Source organism: Lepidochelys olivacea, assembly GCF_965140295.1.
Source record: "Lepidochelys olivacea isolate rLepOli2 genome assembly, chromosome: 1".
Taxonomy (NCBI): Eukaryota; Metazoa; Chordata; order Testudines; family Cheloniidae; genus Lepidochelys; species Lepidochelys olivacea.
Genome location: NC_140411.1, coordinates 208,754,360 through 208,781,078, shown reverse-complemented (window position 1 = coordinate 208,781,078; position 26,719 = coordinate 208,754,360). Strand labels below are relative to the sequence as shown.

General features: G+C 39.7%; 1 protein-coding gene across 4 annotated transcripts in view; it reads right to left on the bottom strand.

Annotated features, from left to right (window-relative positions):
- Nucleotides 1-26,719, bottom strand: part of STXBP5L (syntaxin binding protein 5L) — a 444,549-nt gene that overhangs the window by 113,842 nt on the left and 303,988 nt on the right. For all 4 annotated transcript variants that reach the window (XM_084624313.1, XM_084624314.1, XM_084624315.1 and 1 more), the window contains exons 13-15: nt 23,468-23,535; nt 16,250-16,290; nt 2,921-3,138 (exon numbers count right to left, since the gene is read on the bottom strand). In XM_084624313.1, the coding sequence (XP_084480439.1) occupies nt 2,921-3,138; nt 16,250-16,290; nt 23,468-23,535 (327 nt within the window). The remainder of the gene's footprint in view (nt 1-2,920; nt 3,139-16,249; nt 16,291-23,467; nt 23,536-26,719) is intronic.

Below are 26,719 nucleotides of genomic sequence, written 5' to 3'. Positions count from 1 at the left end.
ACTCTTTCCCCTCTATTACAGCAACCCCCTCCACCCCCAGGCTGTCCAGGGCAACACTTCTAACAAAAACCATGTTGGTAGCAGCAGGAGGATGGCTAGATCTCACCTCCTTAAAAGATGAAGAACTATGCAGATGAGGCCTTTGTATAGGTCTCTTTGAAGGTCAACCTTTAAGTTCAAAGATCTATGGAAACAGAAGGAAGGGAGCAAAAGCATACACCAAAGTTCCTCTAATAATGAGAGAAAGTGGCCACTCTCCAGGTTTCATTCAGTTCTTCTCTATCTGCTGCAGAATCTTGCAATCTTTTTGTTTGTAGTTCTGGCAAAGAAATCCATGGGCAGCTTCCACCTTTAGAGACTGATGAGTAAGATACGTGGTTGAGAACAGCCCAATCTCCTGGAAATAGTTGCTGCTGACTAAGCCAGTCTGCATGGCTGTTAAATCCTCTTGCTAGATGAAATACCCTAAGAGAGTATGTCCTCCTTTTCCACTACCTCGGAAGTGCAGCTTTTCTGCTGAAACTCTTGCTTTTTGTCTCTTCCTGTTTAAATAAGCAACAGGTACTGAACTGTCCATCTGAGTTAGGTAGGGATATCTTTCACTTCTGGATAAAAGGTGAAACTGAGCTAATCCTAAGGCTCTTAATTCCACAGTATTCTGTGATACCTTCGTTTGGCTTTGGTCCACATCCTGAGTGGAAGATCCAGAGGTTGCAGAATGGTGTATGTCTTGCCAATTTGTTTTTGGGTATCTTGCAAAAGCATCTCCTGCTGCGGGTTTACTGGAGATTCTCATCACCTAATTCAATGACCTTTCTCTGTATTTCCAAAGAAAGGCACACTGTACCCTGCAGATCTCCTCAAAAGTTTGATCAAGAAGCCATACCAGGGAAGGACTGATGCTACTGGTAGGGTGGAGAATTTCACAGGCCCCCTTCCTCAGAAGCTTGCTGTGGAGCCACTTAGAAGTGATCTTGGATCCCATGTCAGCTGGACATCCTCTGTGTACCCATAAGGGGAGGGTCAGCATGAACAGGAAGGAATAGTGTCAGGTGGAAAAATGGAAGAAAGAGCCTTAGGATATGCCTATACCACCACCTGGAAACCTATTCTTTCTACAGAGAAACTACTGATCTGGAGGGAAGAGCTGTGTGTCTGAGCCAGAGGAAGATACAACTGATGGAGGAAGGCAGAGGAGAGGCTTTGGTGGAGATGGCGGTGCCCAAAATTCAGCAGACCTGACTGGATGTGCCATCTGTATAAGAGACTATGGTGAAACAGCCTTTCACAAAAGAATTATTCATGTAAACAGTTCTAAATCAGAGACAAAATTTGAGATACGGAATATTGAATGTGCACAGATTATTACACTCAGCAAAATGCCATTCATTCCTTGTGACAATTTAGCTGAAAAACAGAAAGTGTACATAATCATCTAAGAATACTGAGATATAATAATGTTATGAATACTGCATGTGACGTGGTCAGTGAAATAATTTTATTGTGTTTTGAGTGGTATGACTTTCCTGCATGAAAAATGTATTGATCTAGCTTAATAGGGGGCTATGGGAACATCAAACATGAAAGTGACACAATAACTAGAAATAAGCAAACCTCCCAACAAACACAGGGGTGGGTAATTACAGGACAATGGCACACTCCCAGGATCCAGACCAAATTGGCACAGCAGTTTTGTCAGGATGAGAGCCTGGAAATCCTGAACATTAAAAAACCCTCTCAGGGGAAGAAGGAGAATCAATTGTTAGGAGCTGTCCAGTGAACAGGTTGAAACAGAGGGACACTCTGCGGAAGGAGTCTGAAGAAGCTGGACCTTCCCCAGATCCAAGGAATTATAAGACTTAGGGAGATACAGGCATGCATAGAGGCTGGATTATTGTTTTAAGATTTGTTTTCTCTATAATGCTGTGGTTCTAACTAAATAATGGGTTGGTTTAGGAAGGCTGTTTGGTCACTGTATTAACCACTGGTCATTGCTATCAGAGGGAACAGAACTCCAGGCTCTGAGTCTAAGTTAGATCTGCTGAGATAATCATGGGTAGAATCTGGAGACTGCAGCCCCAAGCCCAGTCTGAATGATTCACAGAGGTGAAAGCTTACGGCCTGAAACCTGAGGGAGATGCACTCGAAGGGACCAGGAAAGGTCAGAGGGGCAGTTAGCCCAATATTCGTGACAATAATGTTGACTATTTAGATATAAATCATCCGCCACTTCCTGTAGTGTCCACTTTTTTGCAGAAACAAAGTCAGCATTAGTTGATTAAAATATATTAAACCAGAAAAAAACAACACTTTTACTTTGTCAAAGACTGGAAAATGTTAGATTCCTTTGTATTACAAGCACTATGAAGATAAATTAAAATAAAGCCTTCAAACTCTTGAGTTAAAAGAGAGTGATATTATCATGCAATGAAATAAATTAATGTTTAGTATCAAAGCAGCACAGATAACCTCCCTTGTATATTAATGTAAAATTACTTACTGAGAATATTTGGTCTGTTCTTGGGTGCCAAAAATGTACTTTGGATGACAAAAACACATATGGTACTGCACCAAGTATTTCTGGAGCAAGCAACTAACACAGAGACCCATCCTGGTGTCTTGGAAACAGCCTAAGTCTTGACTTATTACTATATTTTATTCCTATTGCAAAAGGTTGGACTCCTGGCCCTATTAAAATCAATGTGAGTTTTCAATTGGCATCAGTGGGCCTAAGATTTCACCCACAACATTTAAACATGAATGCTCCTAAATTTATTCTTAGGCAACTTAATAAAAGTTTTATTCAGGTACGTAACTATGGATTGAGCAGCCTCACACAAGGCACTCAAATTTGAAAATGATGGCTTGTATTACTTACTCTTTTCAACATCATATGTGAGTAAAATTCTAAACAACTTACCACTATTTCAGTATTCACTTCGTGTTTGCTGAATCTGTACACAATAACATATGCAGAGACTCCTGCCACACAGAAAATTCGGCTTTCAGGGCACCAGTACATCATCTGAATGGCAAAAGGATCTTCTTCTACAATCTCAGCTGTTGGTTTTCCTTCCCCTAGCTTCTGTTTTTCAAACACTTTTGAGGTTTTTAACTTGTACAACATCTGTAGAGTTACTGCAAAATATTACAACATATCTAAAATTATTGTTTAACATTAAACAAACCTATACCTCACCTCTAGTTACAAGGTGTCTTAGCTGCTACTGTTTTTCAATCATGACATAGTATAACATGATATGAAGGTTCAACTTAACAAAATAATAGAGAGTAATGCTAAACTTTATGTTTCATATTTCCAATAATAGATATTTGTACAGCGGTCATTGTTAGCACTCTCTTTTCTGGACCAGAAGAGCAAAAGTCATGAGTTTCAGTCACACACGTAGACTTGGGCACTTACTCAACACTGATGTTGCAGTGAAAACTGTGGAGATGCTGCGCTGAATGCTGCATTGTTGGTGCTATCTTCTCTATGAGATATTAAACTGGTGTCTCTTTTGTAATTGTCTTGGTAGAAATTAGAGATCCCATGGCACTTTCAGCGGAAAAAATAGGAGATAATTCTGGTGACCTGACCAGCTCCAAGGCTGTGTGATAACACAATGGTTACTCTGTCTTCAGAATCATTGCTTTTGACTCATTATGTTGTGAAATGCTTTGAATATCTTAGCTATGAAATAATAATTTAATATTTACAGCATTTTTATATGTTCGTGTTTTATATTTATAGTGTTATATAGATTGGTAATGTCCAGAAGCCCCAGTCAGGATTGGGACACCATTATGCTGCTCATGGACCCCGTCCCAAAGACATTACAATCTAAAAGGTATGAAATGAAACTAACCACATTCTATTCTATTTGCAAAATCTTTTATATCAGTGTGGATTATGGAGAAAAAAGCTAGCAACTATATTTTCCTGAAATGTCTCCACCGTCAGGCTCAGATTTGGAGTGAGGTGCAATTTTAGGGTCTCATTCTCTACCCATATTAGTTTTACTCCAGTATAACTGCATTGTCTTCAATGGAGTTACTTCAGATTAACACTGGTGCAAGACAAAGAGCCTCAGGCCTGTTGATTCCCCAAGTATGAAATGTATTTTATGCTTTGTGAAAAATTCTTTTAAGACACTGATGCTTTTAATGCAGCATCCAAAAATAGGACTACAGCTTTAAGCCACTGTCTATATTGTAAGTTGGGGATGAGGAGGGCTCAATTTACCATTGCTCTGCACCCTGTGTAGTCATTTACACCAGATTAAGTGGGTGTAAAACATTGCCATTCTGATATGGAATTGTTTTACATTCATTTTGCATTCACTTGGCCCTGGTGTTAATGACTACACAAGGTTCAGGACAAATGGTGAACCAGGCCACTGCCTCTGTGAATCCTAGGAAACTCAGGCCTGTTACTCATTTGCAGGTTGTATCATCTGTTCCTCCAGTACCAGTACAGCTCTGCTGGCCTTTTATGAGGTGGAAAGAGGCCATGGAGCCCAGCTCAGACTTCTGGGGAGACCAGTGCTGTCCTTAGAGCTAGACTCTTATAGTCTGTGCATATTAGGGATGCAAGAATCACAGTTGTACCTGGTCTCTGCTCAGGGGCACCACAGGAGCAAGGAAAGACTCCATGAAACTTTCTTCCCCTTGTACACCTGTGCAGGACCAGATAGCACCTATTCCTAAGCAAATGAGAAATAGTGATATGGGTCATGAGCAAGGCTAAATTTTGAAAATTGCTTCAGTGATTTAGCAATTCTGCACTCTCAATATACCTGTTGGTTTGAGATATGAAAATACAGGAGAACTAACCGGTGCCTAAAGGCAGAATACTTTGTATCTTTGAAGATCCTGGTGCTCACATAAATGTTTGTGATGAATCACCAGACAAAACCTTAAACTGTATTAAGATTATTTCAACTAAAACTTTGTAACCAGAAAACCTTAAATACACGTACAGAAAGCAAAGCATGTATTTAAGAAGCAGGACTAAGAAGAGTTGTGCAAATAACACATTTTTCAATTTGATATCTGAACCAAAAAATTGGAAAAAAAATTGTTTTGGGTTGAATGAAATGTGTGGTTTGATCCTAAACAAAATGTTTGTTTCATTTTCAAGTTCTGTTTTTTAAAATCTTTTTTTTTTAATAAAATTGAAGCAAAATTCAAAACGAAGAGCCATTTCAAATTGAAAAATCAAAACATTTTGTTTTGAAAATGTCAAAACAAAACATTTAGACTTTTCTTGAATTCCCCCTCCCCGCTTTTTTTTTGACCAAAACAATTCAGTAAATTCAACACAAATTTGAAAAATGTTTCGGTCAATCTGAATATGCATTTTTTGGCAAAAAAAAATAAAATAATAATCTGAAAAATTTTGCCCAGTTCTAGGATTAAGAGGCAGACCCCAGCTGAGCACTGGTAAAGTCCATTGGCTTTAGTGGAAGCTTGGGTGTTGAGCAGTGCCCAGGCCCAAAGCCTTTCACTTCTAAGACACAGCTTCAACTTATATTGCTACAGTACCTATGAGAAACAACTTCTAGTCGCTTAAGCTTATTCCCTGCTGAAAGGATAACAACCCCGCACCCCAACATACATGTTCCTGAAAAGAACACAAACCTTTCCCCCCGTTACTGAAAGTGGTATCAGGTCCACCGATGGAAACAAAAGGGCTGCTGTGTTTCTACATAAATCCCCTAAAAGAGGCTGCATTACAGCACTGGCACATTGGTTCACAAGTCCAGCATATGCTAAGTATTTTGGGATCCCACAAAGCTAAATTGCATGGTTTTATACCAGCAATTAAATCGTACTTGCACAGAGAATGTACACACTTTGTGCTTAAGAAATAGTAAACAGGCATAGCCATCAAACCTTACTCTTACCCCTTTTGACCCACGCAATTTGCCAAATTTAGGGTGTTGTCAGTTGTTCAAGGTAAAAGGAGAAATTGATTATGTAGTCAGCTATTTTCTTTTATGCAATCTTGTTTATTTACAAGGAATGAACAAAATCCTGTTTTCTCAAATGCAGGAGGAACCAAACAAAAGGAGATAGGTTTTTTTGCTTTTAGCCCCAAATCTCTTCAGCCAGCACCAGACCCAAAAGCCTTCCAGCTAAGCTTCTCTCAGGGTCACACACTGTGCTTGTTCATGTCTCTCTCTCTCTCTGTCAGACAATACCCAGTGACCCCCTCTGCCCAGTTCATTCAACATTTTGGGCAGCCATGTATTAAACTTTGTTTTGGCCAGAGACATGTACCTGTGTTTTGATTTTGGAGACTGCTCTTATTTCAGCCACATCTGCCATATTATTTTTGTATATAAGAGGCTGCAGGACTACTCGTCACAAGTCAGGCTTCTGCATCAGATATAAACTGACTACATAGCTTACTTCTCAGAGATACACATACCAGATGTGTTCACTGTATGATCCTTTAATGTTGTGCCAGGTATGGCAAAGGTTAGCTTTAAATAAGATGTTTTACACACACTGCCACCTAGTGTAGTACAATTTAGCATTCCATTACATGTCCCCCTTTAAGTTCTACATTCCTATCATTTACAAAATATACACTACCACACTACCTTTGAAGTTAAGTACATGTCAGTCTGTTAAGTGTTTCTGAATCATACTGGTTTTCTACTTGAACATGTAACAACTTGGTCATCTGGCTTTCCATTTGTTGCAATGACCGGCTGTGGTTGGTTTGGAATCTCTGAGTCTTCTTCTTGTTATGCATCCACCCTCTGAAGAGTTTGCTCTGTTAATTGTCCTTTCAGATGAACAAACTGTGTATGTTGATGGTTTTCTGTTGAACTCTTCACTCTCAGTCTCACTCACATATGATTTGAGTGCTGAGTGTCCATCCTTTGTCTTCATCCAATTAGATGCGAACATGGTAATCAAGTTCTAGATCCAGCAGTTCTTTTATTCTTTTTATCGGATTTGGCTACTTTTTACATGTCTGGCCACTTGGGAGATAGATTCCTTTTCAAAGTCAGAACAGTAGTTCTGAGTTGTCTTCCCATCAGAGTAGTGTTGGACTATAGCTAGTAGCTGCAATTGGTTTTGATCAGTAACTCAGAAAAGCAACGAATGGATCCTCCTGCTGTAGGATTTTTTTGGCTGTCTGCACAGCTCTCTCAGCCTCTCCATTTTCTTGTGGGTCATGTGGGCTGCTAGTAATACGATCAAAATCATATTTCATTCAGAACTACTTTAATTTTACTGCAGTGAATTGTGGTTCATTGTCTGTCACTAGTTATTCTGGAATATTGAAATGAGCCAAAGTGCACTTCAGTTTCTTGATACCACTGTGGCACGTTATGTCTTTCAAGTTCATTATTTCTATATACCTGGAAAAATAGTCCACCATGACCAGATAATGATGTCCTCTGAATTCACATAAATCTGCAGCTAGTCTCTTTCGAGGTTTCTCTGCTGGGGGAGTTTGTACACTGTATGGTTCAGCTTTGTCTCTTAAGTTGTTTTGTACTGGATCAAAAAGTCTTTCAAAAAAGTCTTTCAAAAGTCCAGTAGCATCAAATCCTTTATTGAGTTCTTCCCTCTTTATCAATAGGGCCATCATAGCTGCTACATTGTGATCCCATGCACTGTGAATGCATAGCTTTTGTCTTAGTAAGTTGTTTCTGTGATGAACTGGCCCATGCTGTTCAGAATACCGTCAGAACTGTGTCAGGAGATGTTACCTCTGGGAGGGGTTTAAAGTGATTGTAAGTCCCTTCTGAGGTTGACTGTGCGCTGAGTGAAGAAGAACTTCCTTTTATTTGTTTTAAACCTGCTACCCATTAATTTCATTTGGTGGCCCCTACTTCTTATATTATGGGAACAAGTAAATAACTTTTCCTTATTCACTTTCTCCACACCACTCATGATTTTATACACCTCTATCATATCCCTCCTTAGTCTCCTCTTTTCCAACCTGAAAAGTCCTAGCCTCTTTAATCTCTCTTCATATGGGACCCATTCCAAACCCCTGATCATTTTAGTTGCCCTTTTCTGAACCTTTTCAAATGCCAGTATATCATTTTTGAGATGAGGGGACCACATCTGTAGACAGTATTCAAGATGTGGGTGTACCATGGGTTTATATAAGGGCAATAAGATATTCTCCGTCTTATTCTCTATCCCTTTTTTAATGATTCCTAACATCCTGATTGCTTTTTTGACTGCCGCTGCACACTGCGTGGATGTCTTCAGAGAACGATCCACGATGACTCCAAGATCTTTCTCCTGATTAGTTGTAGCTAAATTAGCCGCCATCATATTGTATGTATAGTTGGGGTTATTTTTTCCAATGTGCATTACTTTACATTTATCCACATGAAATTTCATTTGCCATTTTGTTGCCCACTCACTTAGTTTTGTGAGATCTTTTTGAAGTTCTTCACAGTCTGCTTTGGTCTTAACTATCTTGAGCAGTTTAGTATCATCTGCAAACTTTGCCACCTCACTGTTTACCCCTTTTTCCAGATCATTTATGAATAAGTTGAATAGCATTGGTCCTAGGACTGACCCTTGGGGAACACCACTAGTTACCCCTCTCCATTCTGAAAATTTACCGTTTATTCCTACCCTTTGTTCCCAGTCTTTTAACCAGTTCTCAATCTATGAAAGGATCTTCCCTCTTATCCCATGACAACTTAATTTACATAAGAGCCTTTGGTGAGGGATCTTGTCAAAGGCTTTCTGGAAATCTAAGTACACTATGTCCACTGGATCCCCCTTGTCCACATGTCTGTTGAGCCCCTCAAAGAACTCTAATAGATTAGTAAGACATGATCTCCCTTTACAGAAACCATGTTGACTTTTGCGCAACAATTTATGTTCTTCTAGGTGTCTGACCATTTTATTCTTTACTATTGTTTCAACTAATTTGCCCGGTACTGACATTAGACTTACTGGTCTGTAATTGTCAGGATCACCTCTAAAGCCCTTCTTAAATATTGGTGTTACATTAGCTATCTTCCAGTCATTGGGTACAGGAGCTGATTTAAAGGACAGGTTACAAACCATAGTTAATAGTTCTGCAATTTCACATTTGAGTTCTTTCAGAACTCTTGGGTAAATGCGATCTGGTCCCGGTGACTTGTTACTGTTAAGCTTCTCAATTAATTCCAAAACCACCTCTAGCGACACTTCAATCTGTGACAATTCCTCAGATTTGTCACTTACAAAAGACGGCTCAGGTTTGGGAGTCTCCCTAATATCCTCAGCCGTGAAGACTGAAGCAAAGAATTCATTTAGTTTCTCTGCAATGACTTTATCGTCTTTAAGTGCTCCTTTTGTATGTCAATCGTCCAGGGGGCCCACTGGTTGTTTAGCAAGCTTCCTGCTTCTGATGTACTTAAAAAACATTTTGTTATTACCTTTTGAGTTTTTGGCTAGGTTTTTTTTTCATAGATTCATAGATATTTAGGTCAGAAGGGACCATTATGATCATCTAGTCCGACCTCCCGCACAACGCAGGCCACAGAATTTCACCCACCACACCTAAAAAAGACCTCACACCTATATCTGTGCTATTGAAGTCCCCAAATTGTAGTTTGAAGACCTCAAGGAGCAGAGAATCCTCCAGCAAGTGACCCGTGCCCCATGCTACAGAGGAAGGCGAAAAACCTCCAGGGCCTTCCAATCTGCCCTGGAGGAAAATTCCTTCCCGACCCCAAATATGGCGATCAGCTAAACCCTGAGCATATGGGCAAGATTCATCAGCCAGATACTACAGAAAATTCTTTCCCGGGTAACTTGGATCTTACCCCATCTAAAAACCCATCACAGGCCATTGGGCCTATTTACCATGAATATTTAATTACCAAAACCATGTTATCCCATCATACCATCTCCTCCATAAACTTATCGAGTTTAATCTTAAAGCAAGATAGATCTTCTGCCCCCACTACTTCCCTCGGAAGGCTATTCCAAAACTTCACTCCTCTGATGGTTAGAAACCTTCGTCTAATTTCTAATCTAAATTTCCTAGTGGCCAGTTTATATCCATTTGTTCTTGTGTCCACATTGGTATTGAGTTTAAATAATTCCTCTCCCTCTCTGGTATTTATCCCTCTGATATATTTATAGAGAGCAATCATATCTCCCCTCAACCTTCTTTTAGTTAGGCTAAACAAGCCAAGCTCCCTGAGTCTCCTTTCATAAGACAAATTTTCCATTCCTCGGATCATCCTAGTAGCCCTTCTCTGTACCTGTTCCAGTTTGAATTCATCCTTCTTAAACATGGGAGACCAGAACTGCACACAGTATTCCAGGTGAGGTCTCACCAGTGCCTTATATAACGGTACTAAAACCTCCTTATCCCTACTGGAAATACCTCTCCTGATGCATCCCAAGACGACATTAGCTTTTTTCACAGCCATATCACATTGGCAGCTCATAGTCAACCTATGATCAACCAATACTCCAAGGTCCTTTTCCTCCTCCGTTACTTCTAGTTGATGCGTCCCTAGCTTATAACTAAAATTCTTGTTATTAATCCCTAAATGCATGACCTTACACTTCTCACTATTAAATTTCATCCTATTCCTATTACTCCAGTTTACAAGGTCATCCAGATCCTCCTGTAGGGTATCCCTGTCCTTCTCTAAATTAGCAATACCTCCCAGCTTTGTATCATCTGCAAACTTTATTAGCACACTCCCACTTTTTGTGCCCAGGTCAGTAATAAAAAGATTAAATAAGATTGGTCCCAAAACTGATCCTTGAGGAACTCCACTGGTAACCTCCCTCCAACTTGACAGTTCACCTTTCAGTAGAACCCGTTGTAGTCTCCCCTTTAACCAATTCCCTATCCACCTTTCAATTTTCCTATTGATGCCCATCTTATCCAATTTAACTAATAATTCCCCATGTGGCACAGTATCAAACGCCTTACTAAAATCTAAATAAATTAGATCCACTGCGTTTCCTTTATCTAAAAAATCTGTTACTCTCTCAAAGAAGGAAATCAGGTTGGTTTGGCACGATCTACCTTTTGTAAAACCATGTTGTATTTTGTCCCATTTACCATTGACTTCAATGTCCTTAACTACCTTCTCCTTCAAAATTTTTTCCAAGACCTTGCATACTACAGATGTCAAACTAACAGGCCTATAATTACTTGGATCACTTTTTTTCCCTTTCTTAAAAATAGGAACTATGTTAGCAATTCTCCAATCATATGGTACAACCCCTGAATTTACAGATTCATTAAAAATTCTTGCTAATGGGCTTGCAATTTCTTGTGCCAATTCTTTTAATATTCTTGGATGAAGATTATCTGGGCCCCCCGATTTAGCCCCATTAAGCTGTTTGAGTTTCGCTTCTACCTCAGATATGGTGATGTCTACCTCCATATCCTCATTCCCATTTATCATGCTACCATTATCCCTAAGATCCTCTTTAGTCTTATTAAAGACTGAGGCAAAGTATTTGTTTAGATATTGGGCCATGCCTAGATTATCCTTGACCTCCACTCCATCCTCAGTTTTTAGCGGTCCCACTTCTTCTTTCTTTGTTTTCTTCCTATTTATATGACTATAGAACCTTTTACTATTGGTTTTAATTCCCTTTGCAAGGTCCAACTCTACTTGACTTTTAGCCTGTCTCACTTTATCCCTACATATTCTGACCTCAATAAGGTAGCTTTCCTTACTGATCCCTCCCTTCTTCCACTCCCTATATGCTTTCTGCTTTTTCTTAATTACCTCTCTAAGATGCTTGCTCATCCAGCTTGGTCTACAACTCCTGCCTATGAATTTTTTCCCCTTTCTTGGGATGCAGGCTTCCGATAGCTTCTGCAGCTTTAATTTAAAATAATCCCAGGCCTCCTCTACCTTTAAACCCATAAACATGTTCTTCAAACTCCTTTTTTGGCTTTTCTTATTACATTTTTACATTTAATTTGGCAGTGTTTACGCTCCTTTCTATTTACCTCACTAGGATTTGACTCCCACTTTTTAAAAGATGCCTTTTTATCTCTCACTGCTTCTTTTACACGGTTGTTAAGCCACGGTGGCTCTTTTTTAGTTCTTTTACTGTTTTTTTAAATTTGGGGTATACATTTAAGTTGAGCCTCTATTATGGTGTCTTTGAAAAGCGTTCATGCAGCTTGCAGGGATTTCACTCTAGTCACTGTACCTTTAAATTTCTGATTAACTAACCTCCTCATTTTTGCATAGTTCCCCTTTCTGAAATTAAATGCCACAGTGTTGGGCTGTTGAGGTGTTCTTCCCACCACAGGAATGTTAAATGTTATTATACTGTGGTCACTATTTCCAAGCGGTCCTGTTAGAGTTACCTCTTGGACCAGATCTTGCGCTCCACTCAGGACTAGATCGAGAGTTGCCTCTGCCCTTGTGGGTTCCTGTACCAGCTGCTCCAAGACGTAGTCATTTAAAGTATCAGAAATTTTGTCTCTGCATTTCATCCTGAGGTGACATGTACCCAGTCAATATGGGGATAATTGAAATACCCCACTATTATTGAGTTTTTATTTTGATAGCCTCTCTAATCTCCCTTAGCATTTCATCGTCACTATCACTGTCCAGGTCAGGTGGTCGATAATAGATCCCTACTATTATATCCTTATTAGAGCATGGAATTACTATCCATAGAGATTCTATGGAACATGTACATTCATTTAAGATTTTTATTTCATTTGATTCTACATTTTCTTTCACATATAGTGCCACTTCCTCCCACCCCGCCACATGACCTGTTCTGTCCTTCCAATTTATTTTGTATCCCAGAATGATTGTGTCCCATTGATTGTCCTCACTCCACCAGGTTTCTATGATGCCTGTTATATCAATATCCTCCTTTAACACGAGGCACTCTAGTTCACCCATCTTATTATTTAGACTTCTAGCATTTGTGTACAAGCACTTTAAAAACTTGTCAATGCTCATTTCGTCAAAACTAAAGTTCTCTGGGGAATTGAAGAGTGCATGTTGATGAAATCCTGCAATCTTTGTTGCTTTATTCCTTCTGTTTGCAACTTTTGTTGCTTTGTTTTTTCTGTTCATTCTCCTCTGGCACTAGTTTCCTTCTGATACTATATCATATTGTTGTTGCTGGAGTCCCCATTCTAGCTGATGTATAAGAGTCAATTTGTTTCAGTGTCTTCTTGTGAAAATGTAAACAGATGAGGGATTCGCAGATGTCCACAACCTTCTTTCTTCTCCCATGCTTCTCTTTGGCTTTTTCTGTTTTGTTATTCTCAATGGCTTTAACTGCAGACCAATAGGTCAGCCACCATCCTGATCTATCAGGAGCAGCAGCTTCTTCTCGATGGGAGGTTGCAGGGCTGCTACTAGCAGGTCAGGGTTCTGTATCAGATATAGACTTATTACAGATGTTACTTCTCAGAGATATACACACCAGATGCGTTCACTGTATGATCCTTTAGTGCTCTGCCAGGTCTTGCTAATGTTAGCTTAAGTAAGGTATGTTACACACACCACCATCTAGTGGCTGAACAGTATAATATAGTTTAGCATTCCATGACAACTTTATATTCATCCTGAATGCAAGGTGGTGATTATGCCCAAGCCATAACGAAGAGGTTTAACCCAACCCACAATGATACAACATCCATCAAAGTTTATTTGCTAACATAGGGAAATTTTCAAAGCACAACGGGCTGTTAAGGGTAACATTTTCAAAAGTGCCTGAGTGACTTGGTACCATTGACTTTCACTGGGGCCTAAGCCCCTAAGTGCCGAACTCACTTTTAAAAATGGAACTTGGGCTTCTAAATCACTCCGACACTTTTGAAATTTGTACCATATGTGCCTTAGTACCATTGACAGTCAATGGGAATGGATGCCTAACTCCCATTTGTGCCTTTGAAAATCTCCTCCTTTATAATTAAGTTTATATATGTACAATAAAATACATACACAAAGATGGTGTTACATATATCGTATGGGGCAGACTGTGAACCAGCCTAATACAGCAACGCAAGGAGTTCTTTTCCACCTTACGTGGCCGTGTTAACATTCCCTGCAGCGTGGTTCAAGTGCAGAAGGGTGAGCAAGGGCTCTGCACATACTACTACACTCTGTACTCTTGGCAAATAGTTGGGGGTGGGGCACTTGGCTTTGCCCTCCTTCCAAAGTGCTGGTTAGCTGAGCAGTAACATAGGGGCAAGTAAACGACACTTTATTTCAGGGCTTGAGTAAGTTACTTCCCGACTGGAGCAAGGGACAAGCTGAGAAAGAGTTGTGACTCTGAATCACAACTAATTACCAACTTTCTCCCTGGGGCAATACAGCTATGAACTGCAGCATACTCAAGGCTGGGCCTAAAGGCTCATTTTATCACATATATGGTATTTTACTGCACCATTTTCACTGTATTACAACTTTCTGAAAAATCCTCCTTTAGGGCTAAGTTCTTATATGCTTAGCTTCTTTGCCAATTTTTGTGGAAAGCTTGCAGAAAACCCCTCAGCCATTTCTGAGTTAAAGGTAAGTGGAAAAAAAATCTCTTTTCAAAAATCTTTTTTTAAAACATAAGATTTTTTTTTGCTCAACAATGGCTGAAGAAATATACTCCAAACTTGACATGTGCCTGGCCCTTCATGAGAAAGAGTCTTTTTGATACATTTTGAAAATATAAATGATATATTATTGAAAAATCACTTCTCAGCATGTTCGGTGGACATCTGGTAAGATTCTAGAAATCTAACAAAGCTTCACCTCCCAGTATTGCATTACAAGGGCAAGGAGAATCTCCCCTTTCCTCCTGTCCAGCCTGTCACATGCAGAGATTGCTGCTAGACAGGAGAAAGACTACTGCCTGAGAAAGACTTTAGGGTCTAACTGATCACTTTTTTAGTAAAATTACCCCAAAACATTAATACCATGTATAGGAAAAAACAAACAAAAGAAAAGACTGACTGAAAACTGAAATATTTTGATTCATAAAAGTGCTACAGCCCCTCATGAGAATTTTAGTTCAGGTACCTTATGCTGTCATTCAGGTCAGACTACATCTCCCATGATGCACCCCATTTAAGAACTATGATGCACCCTTCCCTTCAGCAAGAATGAAACTGATACATCATGGGAAATGTAGTTAAGCCAGGAAGCTCAGGTCATAAAGGAAAATGGAAGAATAACACATCTAAACTACAATTCCCATGAGGCATAGTGGCAACATTTTGAACTAAAATATTTCAACGTTAGGCCAAAATATGTAGGTTTTCAGCAACAATTTTTTGTCAAAAAGTCAAATTTTTCTGGGAAACAAGCTCCTTATTTTCTGACCCACTCTATGCACAACATGGGACTCTGCTGTTTTCTGAGGCTTTTCCTGAAAGGGTGTGTGTTGATAGTGCAGTGGAAGAACTTTTCATAAATCTCAGAGAGAAGACTGGTAGGGTATGGCTATGCAGTGGGAATGGGAGCAAACCTCCTACCCTAAGTCAACATAAAGCTGTGTAGAAAATGCTTTGAAGTTTTGGCTCAGCCTCTGATGCCTAGGGGTGGGGTGGGGGTGGGCTTCAGAGGCCAAGCTCCAGCCTGAGCTGCAACTTCAAAGTGCTGTCTACACACCATGAGCCCCGCTAACCCAAGTCTGTCAGCCTGAGCTTGGAGGCTCACTCCTGCTCGCTGCACAATGCTGTGCAAACATACCTGTGCAGATTTGGTTCTTATCTTGCCCAAAGCAGTCCACCTACTCATAAATGTAATACGCTGTATATTCGCTTTAACACTAAATAGATTATATAGAGCCTGATATCAGATGTCAAGAATATTGAATTATATGTGCAATAGGATGAACTATTACAGGTTTAGCTTTAAAAAAAAATCCAGTTACAAGTAGGAATATATACTGTACTCACAGAAAGACAGAAATTAGAGTTGAAACAGACCCATTAGATCTAGCCTAGTCCTAACTCTCCGATCCACTGCAGGATTATCTCCTACTGCATATTTTAGAGGGCTTTGTCCACTTTAGTATTCAATGTCCAAGTTCTGACCTTTCCACCACTGCCCCTGGGAGACTATTCTACAGTCTTATATCCTACTGCCACAATTTTTTCTTACTAATATTCAGCCTAATGATTATTTTCTTAATTTCACCCATTACTCTTACTTGCTTACTGATACCACCATCTTAAATAATTCCCCCTCTCTCCCAATATTGTTATATACTATAATTTGTTAATTCTATGAGAAAGGGAAGTTTAAAAACTTACTGGCAGAGGCATCCCAAAACTTTATCGATCCATCTGCATGACTTAAAAAAAATTAAATGTTGGTTAAAACAAGATACAGCTACATATAATTTCAACCCTCAGTTACTGAAAATACAAACAGCAGAAATGAGTCACTGTATTTATTATATAATACAGTACTCAGGTGACCTTTCCATCATTCTTACAGTGTAGTCTAACCTTGAAGTTAACTATTACATTGCAATGATGCAATTTATATCTATATTAGAAGGGTAATTAATTCAATGTAAATAGACTAAATCAGTTTAATTGATTTGTAGTGTACACACATACCAAAAGAAGTACACATTGACCATATGTTACTACAGTTATTGTTACTAAACAAGTGACTGTTGTCTAGGATTTTGCATAATAATAATTTTAATCTTTTATAGAAGAGAGCTCTCACACACACTTTAACAATAGTCGTTTTTAAACTGAAAAGCTCACAGATAAAAGACTTTTTAAAAAGCATTGTTAAGAGAAATTTCCAGACTTTTAATACATGACACATATATCACAGAATAGAGTCTCTGAAGTGGCCTGTAAATTAGTTTTTATTTAAAACTGTGTCATGAGAGGACTCTTCTTTTTGAAAATCACTGTTTATTTAGAGATCCATTTTATATAACCCCTGTTAGGGCCAGATTCTGCCACACTAGGTCACAGTAAAGCATTTGATATGGTACCACACGAGAAAATATTAGTTAAATGAGAGTGGGGAGTTGTACAAGAATTGTAAGGTGGCTAAGGAACTGGCTAAATGGGAGAAGGCAACAAATTGTGCTAATAGGTGAACTATCAGACTGGAGGGAGGTTACTAATGGAGCTCCTCAGGGATCAATCTTGGGACCAATTTGATTCAATATTTTCATTAATGACCTTGGCATAAAAGGAAGGCGGGCTAATGAAATGTGCTGACGATACAAAGTTGGGAGGCATTGTCAGTACAGAGGAGGATCGGAACATTATACAGGAAGATCTGGATCACCCTGAAGATGGGAGTGATAGAAATGGGATGAAATTAAATAGTACAAAGTTCAAGGTCATGCACTTAGGGACTAATAATAAGAATTTCTGCTACAAGCTGGGGGCTCATCAGTTGAAGCAATAGAGAAGGAAAGAGAACTGGGTGTGAGGGTAATTCACAGATTACTATGAGCCACAAATGTGATGTGGCTGTGGGGTAAACACAAATACAATCCCAGGATGCATCAGGTGAGGCATTTTCAATAGAGACAGAGAAGTATTAATGCCACTGTATCCGGCTCTGGTAAAACTTTGTTTGGAATACTTTGCACAGTTCTGGTCATCCATGTTCAAGAAAGATTAATTCAAACTGGGAGAGGTGCAGAGAAGAGCTGCTAGGGTTAAGGGAGGATCATGGTAATGGAATCAGGATAATGGAGGGCTTATCTTATAAGAGAAGGCTGGAAGAGCTTGGCTCGTTTAGCTTAGCAAAAAGAAGACAGAGAGGATACGATTGCTTTCTATAAATATCTCAGAGAGCTAAACATGTAGGAAGGTAAAGAACTATTTAAGCTAAAGGACAATGTTGGCATAAAAACATATGGGTATAAACTGGCGATGAACAAATCAGGCTGAAATTTAGAAGAAGGTTTCTAACCATCAGAGGAGTGAGGTTATGAAATAGTCTCCCAATAGAAGTCATGGGGACGAACAAATTAATTAGTTTTAAGAGAGAGCCTGACAAATTTATAAGTGCAATTGTATGATGGGGTTACTTGTGATGGTGCAGGGCAGGGTTCAACAGCCCGGGGATCACTTCCAGTTTACGCCTTATGTTCCTAAAACTCATGCTTCAGGGCTTCAGCTGCTCACCTGCAGGTGTCAGGAAGGGATTTCCTTCACTCCCACAATATATTCCTCTGAAGCATCAGAGATGGCCATGGCTGGAAATGGGACGGGATAGGCCAGTGTTCTGAGATGGCACTGAGCATTCTCCATCTCAGGTGCTTGGCTGACCAGAGTTTGCTCACATGCTCAGGGTCTAAGTGATCACCATATGTGGGCTGGGAATGAATTTTCCCCCAGGTCAGATTAGCAGCTACCCTGTAGCGTTTTCACTAGGGCTGTCAAATGTTTACAAAATTAATTGTGATTAATCGCAAGATTAAAAAATGAATTGTGATTCATCAGTTTTAACTGCACTGTTAAACAATAACAGAATACCCATTTAAATTTATTATAAATATTTTGGATGTTTTTCTACATTTTCAAATATATTGCTTTCAATGACATCTCAGAATATAAAGTGCACAGCGCTCACTTTATATTATTATTTTTTATTACAAGTATTTGCACTGTAAAAAAAGAAAAAAGAAAGTGCAATCTACAAGTTGAAGCATGTTTAGCATATCTGGCACATAAATACTTTGCAACACCGGCTACAACAGCGCCATGCAAACACCTGTTCTCACTTTCAGGTGACATTGTAAATAAGAAGTGGACACCATTATCTCCATAAATGTAAACAAACTCGTTTGTCTGAACAAGAAGTAGGACTGAGTGGACTTGTAGGTGCTAAAGTTTTACATTGTTTTGTTTTTAAGTGCAGTTATTAACAAACAAAAATCTACTAGGGCTGTCAAGTGATTAAAAAAATTAATCACAACTGCTGTTGAACAATAATAGAATACCGTTTATTTAAATATTTTTGGATGTTTTCTACATTTTCAAATATATTGATTTCAATTTCAATGCAGAATACAAAGTGCACAGTGCTCACTTTATATTTATTTTTATTATAAATATTTGCACTGTAAAAATAAAAGAAATAGTATTTTTCAATTCACCTAATATAAGTACTGTAGTACAATCTCTTTATCATGAAACTTGAATTTACAAATGTAGAATTATGTATTCAAAAATAAAATGTCAAACTTTAGAGCCTACAAGTCCACTCAGTCATACTTCTTGTTCAGCCAATCACTCAGACAAACAAGTTTGTTTACATATGCAGGAGATAATGCTGCCAGCTTCTTATTCACAATGTCACCTGAAAGTGAGAACAGGCGTTTGCATGGCACTGTTGTAGCTGGGGTTGCAAGGTATTTACATGCCAGATGTGCTAAAGAGTCATATGTCCCTTCATGCTTCAACCACCATTCCAGAGGACATGCATCCATGCTGATGATGGGTTCTGCCTGATAACGAGCCAAAGCAGAGAGGACCGACGCATGTTCATTTTCATCAGCTGAGTCAGATGCCACCAACAGAAGGTTGATTTTATTTTTGAGGGGTTCGGGTTCTGTAGTTTCTGCATTGGAGTGTTGCTCTTTTAAGACTGCTGAAAGCATGCTCCACACTTCATCCCTCTCAGATTTTGGAAGGCACTTCAGATTTTTAAACCTTGGGTTGAGTGCTGTAGCTATCTTTAGAAATCTCACATTGGTACCTTCTTTGCATTTTGTGAAATCTGCAGTGAAAGTGTTCTTAAAACAAACATGTGCTGGGTCATCATCTGAGACTGCTATGACATTAAATATATGGCAGAATGCCGGTAAAACACAGAGCAGGAGACATACAACTCTCCCCCAAGGAGTTCAATCACAAATTTAATGAACACATTATTTTTTAATGAGCATCATCAGCATGAAAGAATGGCCTCTGGAACAGTGGCTGAAATATGAAGGGGCATATGAATGTTCAGCATATCTGGCATGTAAATACCTTGCAACGCCAGCTTCAAAAGTGCCATGCAAACACCTGTTCTCACTTTCAGGTGATATTGTAAATAAGAAGCAGGTAGCATTAACTCCCATAAACGGAAACAAACTTGTTTTTCTTAGCTATTGGCTGAACAAGCAGTAGGACTGAGTGGACTTGTAGGCTCTGAAGTTTGACATTGTTTTATTTTTGAATGCATAATTCCACATTTGTAAGTTAAACTTCCATGATAAAGAGATTGCACTACAGTTCTTATATTAGGTAAATTGAAAAGTTTTCTAAAGTTTTACATTGTTTTGTTTTTGAGTGTAGTTATGTAACCAAAAAAAATCTACATTTATAAGTTGCACTTTCGCAATAGATTGTACTACAGTACTTCTATGAGGTGAATTGCAAAATACTATTTCTTTTATAATTTTTACAGTGCAAATATTTGTAATAAAAATAATAATATAAAGTGAGCACTGTGCACTTTATATTCTGTGTTGTAATTGAAATCAACATATTTGAAAATGTAGAAAAATATCCAAAATATTTAATAAATTTCAATTGGTAATCTATTGTGTAACAGTACGATTAAAACTGCAGCCCCATCCATACTCCACTCCGAGGCCCGCTCCTGCTTCCCGCGGTCCAAGCCCAGGCTGCTCCTCTTCCCTAAAGTGGATGGGGGCTGAGGCTAGGGCAGGCTGGCAGGGGCAGCAGGGTGCTGGGTCTGCTTGGCGCTCCGGGGCTGGGGGCACTAAGGCGGGCTGGCCAGGTTGGCCCATGGCTGGGGCTGGTGGGCCAGCAGCTGCAGTGGGGGGCTCGGGACTTCGGTGGGTAGAAGGAGCTGGGCCTCGGGCAGAAAGGGTGGAACTGGAGGCTAGCCATCCTAAGCAGGCGGTTCACGTGCCACCCATGCCTGTGGGCTGTAATACTTTAGTCCAATTTCAGTTGTTGGGGCTCGTGTGAGGGTGGCTGGGTGGTGGTGGTAGCCTGTGATACACAGGTGGGACTAGACCAGTGGTTCTCAAACTATGGGGCAAGACTTCCAAAGGAGGCACAGGAATGTGTCAAGGGAGGCACAAACTGTGTGTGTTTCTTTGGTTTTTTAAGAGCTTTGGCTATCAGCCCTGTGTTGCTGGGGCTCGTGCAGAAGGGCCTTGCATACATGGGAAGCGTGGATAAAGGGGACAGCCAGAGTTCCGCCACCCAAGCTCGGGCTCTCCCCCCCTCCCCCAGTTCCTCACTGGGAGGCAGTCCAAGCTCAGGCTCTCCTTCCTCACTGCAACCCTCACCTGGAGGTGGTGGGGCTCTGACTGTCAGCCCTGGGGTGGCAGCAGCAACGCAGAAATAAGGGTGGCAATGGGGCACTAAGTTAGCTGTGAAAAGTGATATTGACACTTCTGTGCTGCTGCTGGCATATTGCTGCCTTTAGAGCTGGGTGGCTAGTATATGTACGTGGGGAGGAGAGGCGTAAACTTCATTGCACTGCAACCCCCTTCTGAGAACAAAAATTACAACACAACCCCATGAGGAGGGACTAAAACCTGAGCACACCCGAGCCCTGCTGCCCCGGGTTGGGGGGCCAAAGCCGAAGCCCAAGGGCTTCAGCCCCAGGCGTGGGGCCTTTAACCTGAGCCCTGCCGCCCAGGGCTGAAGCCCTTGGCCCCAGGAGGTGGGGCTTGAGCTTTGGCCCCGGACTCTAGCAAGTCTAACACCAGCCCTGGCGACCCCATTAAAACGGAGTCATGACCCACTTCGGGGTCCCGACCCACAGTTTGAGAACTGCTGGACTAGATGATATTGTGGCCCCATATGACTTTGAAATTGTATTTGAAGAAATATCGCCTTACAAACAGTTATCCAACATTTATGCTAGTTCGTGAAACAAAGTTCAACATATTCCAATACAGTCATATTTGTGTATTAATCAATTAGAAATTTAAGAGATTAATCATATCCCTGGTAGAGCTGTTTTTGTTCTTTGGCAATTCTAAAAAAGTGGAAAAAAAATCATTTTGGATCAAACGGAAAATGAGATTTTCAAAACTGTCAGCAAATCAAAAAGTAAAATAAAAATATTTTGGGTTCAATGAAACAGTTTGTTGACCTGAAATGAAACGCTTTAGTTTGGTTTCAAGCATTTTTTTAAAGTTTTTTATTTTTTTAATAAAAGTAAATTATGAAACAAAAAGTCATTTTGAACCAAAAAACCTAAAGATATTGTTTTTAAAAAGTTGAAATGAATTTTGGATTTTTTAAAGGTTTTTCATACCAAACCAATATGGTGAAACCGACATGAATTCAGAAAACATTTTGGTGTCACCGAATCTACATTTTTCATTGAAAAAATATTTTGTACAAAAAATTTTGCCCAGCTCTAATCCTTAGTTCTTCATAACTATGTCTATAAGAAAATGTCTGGCTATCAAGCTGCTTATCTTGGTAAAATACGTGATTTTGTAGCAGTTAGCACAAACCAATTCACATCCAAACTTATGCTTTGTAATTAACATTCTATGGATAAATAAAACAGGCAATTAAAAAGTGAATTATCAGTAGGAGAAAAATGATGAGTAATCCCAATATGGACAAAATTCATACTTCTACATGGGTGGCATTTCTCAATAAATAAAACTTATTCCAAGAGTTGGTACTCATGATGAGTGCTTAAAACCACAGAATACTTTAATACTGTAAATATTTCTCCACTCACGCATCTGAGTCATCCAGAATTGTTCCTGAGTCTGTCACTGAAATGTGATTCCCTGCCCCCTCCACCCTCTTCTACTGCAATGCTGTGTATTACAGACACAATCTAGCTTGAAAGGTAAAATTCACACCAATGCACAGCACTCAAACAAATTATGGGAGATTAACACTAAATGGGTTCCATCGCCAATCCAGCCACAGCGCCCCCAATAAACCACAAAACCACCCCTGCAGAAATGCTTGTGGTACTCTTGGCTCTCTGCCCTTCTAATGCTATTTCTTCCTCCCTAATACCCACTGAAGACTACAGCACTCTCTTGCATTGGCCACACCTTCCTGGGGATATTTAGATCCCCTCTTCAGGGGTATACGGGACCCTTACTAGCTTGCAGTCTCAGTCCATGGTTCCTATCCTTGAGCTAGCGTTGCCAACCCTCCAGGATCATCCTGGAGTCTCCAAGAATTAAAGATTAATATAAATTAACTATTATGTCATGTGATTAAACCTCCAGAAATATGTCCAACCAGAATTGGTAACCCTATCTTGAGCACAAGGCTCTATATTCTACTTAAGACTTTATTATTAAGCTTAAGTGCTGCATAAGTACTTCTGTAGGCCCTCTGGACTGGGGGGAATTTCACCCTAAAAGAATATAAATTTCTGTTATGTAATGAAGTTAGAGTGTTCATATTCAGATGCCCTAGTCAGCCACCTATATTGTGAGATGGGTAGGGCTGACCTATAGATGTACATCATTAAAAGTTCAAGATATTAACGTTTGTAAAAGCACAAACCTTCTGTTGTGTTCTTACCCTGTAATAATAATTTCAGGATATGTCTGTGTTCCTAGGTTCCATGCTCCCCCACTGATTGGCCATTCCTAAACACAATTACAAGAGTTCACAGAAAAGAGTTATTTCTTATGGTCCTGTGGACTGCACATTTTTAAATGAATAACATCATAACAAATTATACCTAATTTATAAAAATGAAGACAAGGTTGTAACATTATCTTGATAATTTTTAAATACATTTATGTAGATGCAACTTCTAATTTATTGTTTATAATATTATCTGTCCTAAAAGCATAGAGATTTTTAAAACAATCATTAAATATTTGTGTGGTCTAGTGGAAGGTTCTGAATTAACAGCTTTTCAGACTGAAATTCTTTATAATAAGGGATGGAGGAAGGAATAATAAACAATCAATTGATCCTTCTATTGGATTCACACGGGCTGACCCTTGGGGCTTCAACAGGTCTCTGTATAGGCATAACAGTCTTCTTGCGAGGATCCAAACGCAGGATTGGGGCCTTAGATTAGACAAAATGCAGCTGTGCAAACTTTTGAACGCTGCTTTGTCAATGTGCCTCAATCATAAGAATATAAGAATATAATAATGGCCCTACTGGGTCAGACCAAAGGTCCATCTAGCCCAGTATCCTGTCTTCCGACTGTGGCCAGTGCCAGGTGCCTTAGAGGGAATGAACAGAAGAGGTAATCATCAACTGATCCATCCTGCGTCGCTCATTCCCAGCTTCTGGCAAACAGAGACTAGGGACCCCATTCCTGCTCTTCATGGCTAATAGCCATTGATGGACCTATCCTCCATGAATTTATCTAGTTCTTTTTTGAACCCTGTTATAGTCTTGGCTTTCGCAACATCATCCAGCAAGGAGTTCTACAGGTTGACTGTGTGCTCTGTGAAGAAATACTTCCTTTTATATGTTTTAAACCTGCTGCCTATTAATTTCATTTGGTGACCCCCCCTAGTTACTCTGTTATGAGAAGTAGTAAACAACACTTCCTTATCTACTTTCTCTACACCAGTCATGATTTTATAGACCTCAATCATATCTCCCCTTAGCCATCTCTTTTCCAAGCTGAAAAGTCCCAGTCTTATTAATCTCTCCTCATACAGAAGCCGTTCCATACCCCAATAATTTTTGTTGTCCTTTTCTGAACCTTTTCCAATTCCACTATATCTTTTTTGAGATGAGGCGACCACATCTGCAAACAGAATTCAAGATGTGGGCATACCATGGATTTATATCGAGGCGACATGATATTTTCTGTCCTATTATCTATCCCTTTCTTAATTATTCTCAGTATTCTGTTCGCTTTTTTGACTGCCGTTGCACATTGAGTGGATGTTTTCAGAGAACTATCCATAATGACTCCAAGATCTCTTTTTTGAGTGGTAACAGCTAATTTAGACCCCATCATTTTATATGTATAGTTGGGATTATGTTTTCCAATGTGCATTACTTTGCACTTTGAGTTAATCAACAAAAGCCTTCACTGAGATAACCAGCTATAGGGATGGGAGGAGAATTCAGCCTCCAAAGTCAATTTAGTTCTTGTCTTCTTTGCTAAGGCAGCATATAATCTTAAAGACCATAAAGAGGACTGTCTTGATCATGATTCCTGCACATACCAGTTTCCATGGGAAAGGAAGACAATGTCTTCCCAGTCAAGCTCCCGTAGGAGTTCAAGAAAAAGAAGGCAAGACAGCTGCACCCAGTTACCAGAAATATATGTATTCCTGGTTAAAAACTATTTTAAAATGGAGTTAGGATTAAAAGCACATATCAGTAATTTAAGGGTTAAAACATTACAGAGGTGTTGTAATTAGTCCCAAACCAAGTGCTATAAATCCAGGAAATTCTGAGTTACAGTTAAACTTAAAAGAAACCATCACATGCTGAGGTATGGAAATGCAGTTTAGAGCACCTGAACAAATTTAACTCCATCCTGTAGAGAAACCATGCAATAACCATACTATTCTGACATGCATAATAATGCCTGTAGTTCCAAATTAGATTAAACTGATTTTTAAAGACACATTTGCTTTTTTCCCTCTCTCTTTCTCAAGGAGGAGAACTGGTTGCAAGGGGACTAGGGTTGTGGGAGCTTCTTGCCTAGGGAACAGAGAGACAAGTATAGAAATGGAAAGTCATGAACTTGGGGTATTGATTGGTAGGGACAGGACTGCCCAGGGCTTTGCTTATAAATAACTAGGGCTATAACTATGCTCTTCCCTCGCCTGCTCAACTGCTCCCAGGGAGGATGGAATTAGTGTGTGTGTGTGTGTGTGTGTGTGAGAGAGAGAGAGAGGGGTGGGTGTGTGTGTGTGTGTGTGTGTGTGTGTGTGTGTGAGAGAGAGAGAGAGAGAGAGAGAGAGAGAGAGAGAGAAGGGTGTGTGTGAGAGAGTGAGTGTGGGGGGGAAGGTGTGCTGAATGAGCGAAGATGTACGTACAGTATAGATGCCTGGAAAATGGCTGGGATCATCCTGGCTGATGTGGAATGGATGGGTGTGGAGTGGGGGGATGGATGTGCAGAATGAGCAGGTGGGCAAGTGTGGAATGAATGGAGGTAGGTGGTGAAGTGTCTGGGGAGTTGTGTGTGTGTGGGTAGAAACGAACTGGAGTAAGTGACTGGGAGAATTAATTCAGGATGTGGGTGTGAGTAGGAAAAATTGGCAACATGACACATTTATTTAGAGTTATACAAATGCATTTATATTTATGTACATTTATGCAAATATATGTAAATCAGAACGTACTTTTTTTAAATGGTGGCAATAATGGCTAAAAAATATCATTAATCCTAAAAACAAAAATTTGCAAATGCAGACAATGCATCAGGTTTCTGTGAGTTTTAACCACATGGGAAGTTTGGAGGGTTTGTGTTGTTTCATTACTGAAAACAGCAGAGACGAAAAAACAGTCTGATACCAGGAGCTAAATTTCTTAAAAGACCCATTTTGAATAAATTTTACCTCAAACTAATTAACAGATTTACTTGCAAATTCTCAGAAAGGACCCATGATCCTGCAACGAGGTCTGCAAGGACGGAACATACTCTCTCATAGTACCCCGCTGAAGTCAGTGGAGCATCATGTGGGAACAGGGATCTGAGTGCCTACATAGAACCAATTGCAGCATCAGAGCCCAATTGACTTTACTCAGATGAGAGTGAAATTTTCTGTGCATGCATGCTGTCAAATGCACAGAGTAAACAAACTGAAAAAAATAGTGAAAAATCTTTTCCCCGATAACATC